Genomic DNA, 10,925 nt, shown 5'->3' with positions numbered 1-10,925 from the left:
CATCACAATCAGTAGTTCAACCAATGATAGCATGACAATTATGTGCTCGACCAATGAAACAGTAAGTGAATGTTGATCAAATATTTGCATTTTTATGGTCTTATTTTGTATTATCTAAAGTGGGTGGGGATATGGGATTGGTCCATTGAGCTGCCTTCATCTAAATGGGCATGAAAGATGTGGATGACCAGTGAATTGATGTGTTACATCAATAAGGTTCAATTCATAACTCATCAGCATTTGTTAAGTACTGTAAGATGAAAAACAACTGCCAAGAGATCTCTTAATGCAGGATTCTATTGTGGGAGCTTTCACATTTATAAATATACATGTACAACAGACATTTGCTAATTCTTCAACATTGTTCTCTCTTGCACATAGAGGACTTAGTCATATCATTTTGCACACTTTTAGTTGTACTGGTATAAGACATACCAAACTTCCATTCAACAGAGCTAACAGTAATATTCATCGACTTTCAACTTCTACTTAGATACAATATGTTGGTCAATAACGTTACATACAGAGAAAGCATGGCCAGGACAGGTATGTTTTTACCATGCTAAATGTAGCATGTTGGCATCTTAGAATCCTCCTCAAGAAGAAATTATGACAAAGAATTGAGCACTCTCCTCATTGTTGCAGACTGGTATAATTAACCCTACATCTCATTTTTTAAATTCTAATCCCCCCCAATACACACATGCACATCCTAAAAAAACAGATGGCTGTCCCATGTTATTCCAACTACCAAAGGTTGTACACAACTGTACGAAGCAGTCATTACTACAAAAATAACGGTTGAAGTAAAGTAGATGTCTAAGATGAGGGAAATAAGAGTGCATCAGCTTGCTGCTCCTCCTCTTGGTTTAGATGGATGGATGTGCCATTCTCTATGTGATACAGGCCTTCAGCTAGTGTGTACTCTACCATGGACTCCTGTGCAGCAGCAGACATCTGGTGTGGGCACAACCATACACAGGTTTGTTTATTTATTTGTTTGTGTATACATGTATTCCATTTCTATAGCCCTGGGCCACAGCTTTATGCAATCACCAAGGAAGTCTTATCCTGATTAAACCTCTTTGCAATCACTAAAGCAAGGGACTAGTCCAAATCTGTGTGTTCAGCTACCATATTCTTTCCCAATAATGCTAAACAAAAAAAGCAATATGTACCATTTTTTAAGTCTTTGGTATCACTCGGCCGGGGACAGAACTCATGGCCTACTGACTGCAAGGCGAATACTCTACCCACTTGACCAAATTTTTCCACAGATGGAGGGAAATGATGTTACAAACTTACTGGTTGGTAGCTGCTGGCGTCCAGGTCCTTAGGTGGAAATTTGAAGTCAGGTCCAAAGTTTACTGTCACCTGCAAAGAAAAAAGTAAAAGAATTTGTCTCACAAAATTCTTCATTCACAACCAAGGAGTAACATAACAGCCGGTGACCATCTATCACCTTCTTCAGGGCAGTGATGACCGGATGAAATTATTCAGGCTTGTCTTACTCTCCCTGATGTTTGTTTAGGTCTGTAGTATTGGTCTCTACCGGGCTCTACATGGCATGCTCAATACTTTTTATATTTATTTATTTATCCAATACTTTTTATCCAATACTTTTTATATTTATTTATTTATCCAATACTTTTTATACTTCATGAAGATTCAAGTGTTTGGATGCATTTTTTTCACATGGAAAATATTCTAGCTACTTTATCAACAGGAAAAAAAGAATGTTCATAGTTGGTCTCTCACCATGACATTCTTGTACAGAGAGATGGCAGGGTAGTAGGTTCCTGAGTAGATATCTCCCCATGCCACTCCTTGACTCTCTCCATTCTTGTAATACACAATCTGGAAGGGAAAAGCAGCAAAGACTTTTTAATTATAGAGAACATGTCAAATGATGTCCTGAGCAATGACCCAAAAGAGTATCACGCACAGCAATGTTTGTATTACAGGGAAATGTTACATAACTTCAACCATGATAATCTCTAAGTGCAAATCCAACAATGACCAACTGGAGATGAATATTTGCCGTACCTTGCTCCCTTCCTGAGGTGTCAGATTCTTCAGGGCGGCATCCATGTTGTCCCTCTCCTCAAAGTACAGGTAACCTTTGAACTTGATCAGTGGCTGGAAAAGAATTGTGGAAAATACAAGCATCAGCAGTGCTTTAAGAATGGAAGGATTAAACTAATAGGAGATTTTCAACCTTTTTATTCAAAGTAAACTAAATATCTTAAGATTCAGAAAATCTAATTGGCCTTTGAACTTGATCAGTGGCTGGGAAAGGATTGTGGGGAATACTAGCATCAGCAGTGCTTTAGGAATGGAAAGATTCAACCTTTGCATTCAAAATAAACTGAGGATAAGAGCAAGCAGCCATATTTTAGGTTCAGAATTCTAATTGGCCAGGATTTAAGACCTTGACTCTCCAATCCATGTGGATATTCATTAGCCACAACAAAACTACACAGTTCCTCTGCATGAAGAGAAGATATCCTTACCGTTTCCTTGTGAGTTTCCGGCAGCAGTGCCCCGGGGTCCGTGCTCTCTGGCAGGGAGATGTAGAAGCCGAGCACGTCGCCCTGCCCGTACCCCTCGCTGTAGTGCTTCCCTCGGCTCTGGTGGAACCGCGTTCCCTTCCGGCTGCGCCAGGAGTACCCAAACCTGTCGTACCCAAGAGGTGCCTGGAGGTTTCCTGCAGCAGAACAATCACCTTCACTTCTAACCCTACAAAAACTTGGCTTTCTCAACTGAACTATGCTGTAAACAATACTAAATCAGTGGATGAAATGGTAGGAGGGATATAAACACCATGTGAACTCAGACTGATTAATAATACAGTGGAATTCGCTTATTTGGATAGCTCATTTGTCAGCGCATTTTATCCAATAGTCCGAAGTATCCAACAGTCCGAAATTGGGCCACTAACGCCCCGAAGGGTGCCGGGAGGGGGGTGAATATAGGATTACTACTACGCAAGACACAAACACTACACACACGATACGGAACTTCATTTACAAAACTTTTGAATCAGACATTTGTTCATCTAGAGCAGTAGTAGTCTAAGCAGTAGTTATTAATAACCTACAGTACTGTTTTGAACGAATGGAACGTCAACTGTTGCTGTTTGAATCTACCACATCACCAAATAGCCAGCAAAAGATCGAACAGATTCCAGTTACAAGCTTTACATACTTATACGTTCCGATATTCTACAATTTACGTGCGCTGATAAATCTAATAAAGATTTTTAAGTCGGTGGCTAAATGAACATGTAGAAAAATACGCTTGACTCGCACTGCCGACAGCATAACTCATCGAACCACAACAAAGGCAAACATAACTCCGCAATTTTGAGCAAAATGACGGTACGTATTGGAGAGATAAACTCTTCACCTTCTTATTTACTTATTGTGTCCACAAATTACGCTGAAAGTTTAAGCTCGACGCCGTCTTTCGCGGTGGAAGACGGAAAATTTCACTTTCAAAACATTTAAAATGGCGTCGCAGCGTGGCTTGAGATATCCCGCCATTCAATGCGGCTGATTGCAACATCACAGTTCATTGACCCTGTTGCGTTACGTGCACTGTAAAAATCTACGTAGTGCAGCCGAAATCAGCTCAATAATGAAACAGTGGATATGTAAAAACACATTTTGTAGGGTAAACCAAGTTTAGACGTTGTCTGAAGGGGAAATATGAACTCAAAGGTGTGTTGACGTTCCCATGACGTCCGCCCATCATGCCTTGCGGCAACCTATCAACATGGCGCCTAACCAATGTTTGCACGCTACCACAGCAGCATTGGCAAGATTTTCGGTGGAATCTACCTATCTTACGGTCCTTTTCGTGGTTACATGCCTTCATACATACAGTTGTTGGTTAATTTTGGCCTCATTTTGTAAGTTTTAGCGTATATTTTCCCATTTTATTCGCTATAATTTGACGTAATTCTATCCAAAAACCCGAAGTTTGAGACCGGGGGTTATCCAATTCTGCGAAGCCTTATACAATAGAATGAATGGCAAAATGGTTTGGGATTTCGCAATTCTATGGAATTACCCGAATTATCCAAAAAGGGGTAATACGAACAATTGGAATTCACTGTATTATACAGTTTTTAGAAGAAAATCACAGTGGGAAGATCACAAGATCACAACATGCTGAATAGGCATAGCCTGATTTAATCGCGCTTCTTCTGGCCTGTCCTGCATCTGCAGGGAGGGGCTAAATAGCCCTGGACAGCGGAGTTTGTGTTACACAGATTAGTATAGGCAGAGTTTTGCTTCAGACCCTCTGAATAGATTCTGACAAGATTTCAACATTTTCCCTGTAAGAGGACCAACCTAAAGCCTGTCCCCAGCCCAGTCTGGTGGCTGTCCCTTCTGGCATCTCCTCTATGTTAACCTCAAAGTACCAGGCTCCACGGTTCACTCCTGGAGAAACAACACCAAATTCAATATCCAATATTCCCAAACTTCTGATTTTAAGTAAAACAAGGAACTGATATAGACTTGCCATATATATAAAACAGTTCTTTTCAATACAACTTGTTTGATTCTGAGAACAGTAGTATAAATACATGTGTTACAGCATACTTTTCCCCCTTTCCCCTAAGCCAAGCATTATCCACACACACACAAAAATTATCTGTTTATTACTTTGTGCATTGTCCAATCTTCCAACAAAGAAAGCAAGAAATGCTGCATATATTGTAGCTTCCTTAGCAAGGGTAATAAGTAGATGTTTACCGTGAGTTGCTCTGACCATAGAGTACCCCTTCTCTCCAGTCACTGACAGCCTGTCCTCGGAGATCTTCAGTTGGGGAGCTGACCACACCAAATGTAAATGAATACATTACTGGGTTGCTGATCCAACTGTTATCCATCCAATGTTTAATAAAAGAGCTAATCAGTGATGGAACTAACAGTTTACTAAGTTCACACGTTTACTCAGCAGTAAGTTTACAAAATATTAGAGCAATGGAATACTAAGAATGAGATCAAAACATAAGTCAGCATCAAGGACAGCAGATATATTGTTGTATATACAAAATATAAAATAAAGTATGATAGCATTTTCATTTCATTACCATGATGGTGACTCATTCTTGAGCCTTTTGCGTGTAAATCAGAACCTCTTTCATCCTGAAGTAACAGTAAATCATATCTCAAGCTGATAAGTCTGCAGTTCAAAAGTCCAAATACTGTTACCGTCTCGTTAACAGCAATACATTTGAAGCCTTTATCAAAACATTTATTCAGGTTGTCTGACAAGTGTGTATCACCTCTGTCATGCAGGGCCAGCAGTACCCTGTCGTGCAGTGCTCTACGGTACAGCTCTGCAGGGATGGGTTTCCCGGCATAGAAGTCTGTGTCCAGCAGCTGGTGTGGTGCGTGAGGGTCAGGCTCAGCCAGGATGTAGCGGTACCCATCCTTGTTGAAGGGATGCTCCTGGGGGAAGCCTAGCGGTGGCAGCTTCAGAGATGTCAGGATGTCCCTAAGATTCAAAAATTGATGTTATGAAATTAACTTACTTGTTTTATATCTCTATCTGGTTTATATTGAGATGGTAAATGTACAATCTGGACTGGAAATATTTGATAGTATGTATTCAAGCTCATACGATATTGATATCGAATTGACTACACACTGTTCCAAGTCAATAAAACCAGTTCTTCCTTGACTTTTTCCAACAAGGTAAGTTAGCAAAAGATAATAATGAACACAACCAAACAAGAAATTGAATGTGAAGATCATTTTATGACATTCTTTGCAAAATAAGAAGAAAAAAACAAGAGTCCAGCAACATTTGCTAGCTAACAGAGTACTCATTATTATGCCTCATACAAGCACAAAAGTGCTGCATAACCACATGCAGGGGAGATGTTCACATGCACAAATGAGGTACTACTGAGCTGAACCTTGAAGTGTAACAGAACAGGCAACAACATCACAACTTCACCATCTGTACTAAATGATGCAAAGCAGTTATGCAACATGTAGCAACAATGCCTGCTAGTGATCAGGCACACTAACACTGCCCATGCATCTTTCCTGTGTGGAGACAGGGACACTCATCTGCTTGTTCGTGCATTGCAAAACAATATACCAGTAAAGGAATGGGCAAGAATGCCCATTGAGCCTTGTATTATAGGTGCATTGTATTTGCATTGGCATCATTCCAAATCTGTACCAACAAGATTTTGCTTTCAAAGGTACAAAGCTAAATTTTGGTGATTTGAGGCCAATAACGGAGAGCCTGTGTGCAGGACAAAGATCGTCCTCTTCTTTTTCAGAACACTTCCAAAGATACCCCCTTCTATCCTTGATGTACTAGTACCCCTCTAAGTTAACACAGACAGGTGCATGCGGCTGTAGCAGGTGCTGTACAGGCTACGCAAGCGAGCATGTGTCACCTGTTGGGAATCAGGTGTCTGGTCCCAGGAAACACACTGTCAAAACGAAATACACACATTTAAACTGGGAATCTGGTGACTTACTTCTCACTAAGTCTTATACTTCATATACAACTCAATCATCAATACAAACTTGATACAGACTTCAGAATGGTTACCCTGGCTATCCTACTTAGATTAGACCCTAATGATGTCGCAATTGTTTGTGTTGTCAAGAAAAGGTCTCTGCCTCTTCTTGCAAATGGTAATAGCTCTGGATTTGGTCATAGACATAGGGTCCACGATGAAAGTACTTTAATCAAAATTCTACATTATTTTCTGCCTTTGAGGTACAAATAAAAAAATCTTGAATTGGTCTTTTGTCTAGGAACTTTACTAAAGAATTCTCTATAGAAATTTTATTGTAAAAAATACAAAATGAGTGTGAAAACAACAAGTGAATATGCCATTTGTTTGTGAAAATTTACCCCCGTGTTCTCTTGCTGGCTGTTGCTGACTGCGTGTTTTCCACTGCCTTTCTCTTGGCTCCCCTCCCCTTGCCTGCTGCAGTCAGGGAACCCATTCCTGAAACAACAACGAGGTTTCTTCATTATGAACTTTCACATATCAAGGCAATAGCTGTTAAGCACTGTGTAAATAAATGGTTAATACCTGTATTCTACACAGCAAAACCACCCATATGAACAAATATATACATATAACCATGACAGTTAATCTGTTGGTAAACAACAACATTATGGACTAAACTGCCTGCTGAAATTTTGAACAATCTCTGTAAGCATTGGGATAAAAGCTTTGATTCTCATACATATAATTGGTATTTTGAGGAAGAGATAAGTATTTTAAAGAGTAATACCTACAGGAATGTTTTGATCAAAGTCCATGATGAGGGAGTTGTATAAGTGCCTATGCTATATCCCCAGTAGGTTGCAAAGCAAATATGTGCGTTGCTCATTACGCAAGTTAATTTGCCAACATGTGACCCACTTAACATGCTTGCTCATCATTGGGCTTAGAGGCTCAAATCTTGTTTAATTTGCATATTTCTGCACAAATGGAGAAATATATTGATCGAAATATATCAGAGGATAATCAAATTTTTCAGGAGATCTCACATTACTCATAGAGATTCTTTCAGTCTTCCAAATACAGCTGGAGTGTCACAAGGGTGAAACCCAAAATTTTTTAGCTTGTTGTTCTTTAAGCCAATATTGTCTTGACATTCAGTCATTCATTCATTCATTCATCTATTGATTCATTCATTCATTCATTTTTTCACTGCTCTTTGGCATCCCCACCATTTTGAGATGATGACAATGATGACACCAGCTTCTGTCCGTTTTCTCTCATGCTGCTGCTCAGCTTCTGGGAATCAATGTTGGGGCCAATTCTGGACAAGTCCTGCAGAAAACAACAGTAGCATACATTACAGTCACTACATACCTTCAGCTAAAAAGCCAATACACAATCATAAGGTCTCTTTGCATTCAAATATGATCATGATTACATTTTGCAGTTTAAATATTATATTGATATTCTTTTAATTGTATTTATTGACTGTAACAACAAAGCATTATATTGCTGAGTATATTAATTTATTACATGGTAGACTGATGTGAAAACAGCAGGATTATTCAAACAACTATATTGCAATGGCTGTGGTAAATTCGAAATCACTACCTTTCAAGCATGATTGCTTATGAGCCAAGTTTGTAGACCATAGCATATCAGGAAAACGCGTTAAATCATAGACACTAAGTACAAAACATTTTTGCAGATTTCCTTGGGGAAAAAATGATAGAACAGCATGAAGACCCAAAACCCATGTACATACTGCAGTAGTCGTGGATTCAATGATCTGCACAAACTGTTTAAGCAGACAATGTACCTAGGAGGCATTAGCCGTGAAAACCTGAATAACAGCTGAATTGTTAGCCTGGTATCCAAACCTATTATAGCTGCTGAGTCTCCAAGACTTCATCCTCTAATTGCATGAAAGGACGAAGAGACTACGCACTGCCAGGTATACTCAGGGTTTGAACTGGCTACTGAATTGTCATGTATCACTAATCAAGAAAGGGACATTTTTACTTTGTTTTGGCCAAAAAATGTGATTAACTTTTACAGGATTTCATAAAACACAATGATTGCTCAATCTTCAATTAAACAAATATAAAGTTGGTTAAAAAGAGGATCCGGATTAAATACAGAAACATGACCTCAAATGTTTCACTTCTACTGCTATACATGTATTTGCAAAATAACACTGTTGTAATCATTACAAATGATCGATATCTGCAAACACCTTACCTCTACACTGTAAAACATGTCCAGACCTGAGTGCCTACACATAACAGACCACGTACTCCATCCAAAATATACAACATTATAACCTGAGGAAGATACCATCTGTCTTTGGCAGGGGGCAGGAAATATTGGTACCCTACTTTTTGCAACAATGACTTGGTCTGAAATTTGGTATATCCCAGATATACATAAGCACCATCAAGCATCATAACATGAAGTTTTGTTGTTACTCTTTTTCTCTCTTTTTCTTCTGAAGTTCTCTCTCTTCTACTGAACTGGTAAAACATTGGTCTCTTCCAATTTCCAGCAGCTTCCATTGGCAATTGTGGCATTACAAATACTATACAGCACTGGATACCAGACAACTAAACTATTCTTTTAATATACCAATATATCATTTCCTGATAGATTCAGGAAGCAAGAAATTATTTGGGCACTATAGAAATTCTACCAAGTTAGGAACTAAACACCATATGGTAAATATGTCATATTTTTGGTTTCATTTCCATAAATAATCATAAGACACCTCAAACCATGGACAATAAACTGTTCAAAACAAACTGACATCCTACACAATCTTGATCTTCATTTCAAACCCAAAATTTTCTTATTATTGAACTGTACCATTATTTAGGCCTAAAGTGTTAGTAGATACATGTATGACTGACCTTGTAACCATTCTATGTAAATTTGCAGAATATGGTAAAAAAATTGTGTAAGCAAAGTCTCACAAAATATCAGAGGATGTCTTGAATCTCTAGACTATTTCCTTCCACACGATTCCGCTGCAAAAGGAAGTCACACAAAAAGTCAGACCCCAATATAATGGCACTCAACAGAGGGACCTACCATTTTAGCAGGAGGGAGAAAAGTCTTAAGACTATCATCAGTTCATCTCACCAATCTTGAATCAATTTTTATTGTAACCACCAAACAGAATCCTCTCCTCTTCACTGTTGTGAGTTTCAACTGTTGACCTACTTTACATCTTGTTATAACCTATTAAAAACACATTCCAGACTGTCACTGTTCAAACACTATGGATTTCCCTACTAGGATCCAGCATCCCCAAAGGTTCAGAGGGCAGACAGAATGGTTCAACCATTTTGAGAGAAAAAGTGTCGCTTTTATTCATATTTGTCAGAAAATTAAGGATATTGAAATCTAAAATATCCATCTGTTATGATTTCATAGGTAAGTCAAAACAAACTTGATCAACATTTTTCACAGAATTTGGCATAATATATCTCAGAGATATTAACAAAATTGTCTGTGAGATATTGATTTTTAATTATATGAAATGCACAACAGCCACAGTGTATATTACAATACAATTCTGTAAACTGTTTCTAGTTCAAGTTCAAGGAATCAAGCTGCCAACCCTGATGGTTGTTTCATGCACAAGAATGGTATTCAAATTGTGCTTCGCCCATCCGGCATTCTTCACAGGAAATTGGGCTGGACCAGTGCAGGTTAAAAAATGCTGCACATCTTGCTACATACATTTTGGGAAATCCAAAATTTGTACATATTGTTTTAATCATATCTACAAAAATACCTGGACCTGGAGTATTGCACCTGGAGGACTGACAACCAGTATGCTTGAGAAATCATTTTAGCATACATTTTATCAAAAACTGAATGTGCTGCTGCAAAGCCATTAAACCTTGCTCAGGTGATCCTTACTAACTTACCATACGGATCCGTTAGATGGGGACACCACTTGACGTGCCAGTGAGACAGGCAAACTGAGATGACAATCATGGACGAAACAAGCGGACAGAAGATAGACACAGCTACTGGTACTACAGACCACACCCACTGGCACTGCTGGGCTACACAGCACCAGTGACCCTCAGCAAGGGTGGGCTGCCAATTGTATTGTAACCTAGGGATGACTCATTTGGTATGGCAAGTCAGCTTGGAATCTCTATTAGCAAAGAATGTTCTTTTGGTCATTCCCTGATCAGCTGGGGGAATTTTTATGATGCTGGACAGGTTTTTGGTCAAGTCTGAGTATGACAAAATTGATTCAAACTTGGACAAGACAAATAGCTGGCTGTTTTCCAATAAAAATCTGACAAAGAGAAAACATGTTTATCCACTGGAAGAGTGAACTGACTTGACACCATAAAATGGACAGAAGAGATCTCCAGAAGCAGCACGGGTTACAGATGATTGATTTTGT

The 10,925-nt window shown here is 38.9% G+C and overlaps 1 protein-coding gene across 1 annotated transcript in view; it reads right to left on the bottom strand.

Moving 5' to 3' along the window:
• The window catches only part of LOC118412063 (set1/Ash2 histone methyltransferase complex subunit ASH2-like), a gene marked incomplete in the record, with an annotated part of 21,025 nt that overhangs the window by 380 nt on the left and 9,720 nt on the right, over window positions 1–10,925 (bottom strand). Inside the window, 11 exon segments of the mRNA XM_035814666.1 lie at window positions 7–957; window positions 1,306–1,374; window positions 1,759–1,857; window positions 2,047–2,139; window positions 2,514–2,707; window positions 4,359–4,448; window positions 4,764–4,841; window positions 5,300–5,511; window positions 6,431–6,466; window positions 6,898–6,994; window positions 7,729–7,831. Coding sequence (XP_035670559.1) covers window positions 820–957; window positions 1,306–1,374; window positions 1,759–1,857; window positions 2,047–2,139; window positions 2,514–2,707; window positions 4,359–4,448; window positions 4,764–4,841; window positions 5,300–5,511; window positions 6,431–6,466; window positions 6,898–6,994; window positions 7,729–7,831 — 1,209 coding nt within the window.

This window comes from Branchiostoma floridae, chromosome 3 (genome assembly GCF_000003815.2).
Source record: "Branchiostoma floridae strain S238N-H82 chromosome 3, Bfl_VNyyK, whole genome shotgun sequence".
In the NCBI taxonomy this organism is placed as follows: Eukaryota; Metazoa; Chordata; class Leptocardii; order Amphioxiformes; family Branchiostomatidae; genus Branchiostoma; species Branchiostoma floridae.
Note: the sequence above shows the minus strand (reverse complement) of the source record. Positions and strands in the feature narration are given on the sequence as shown.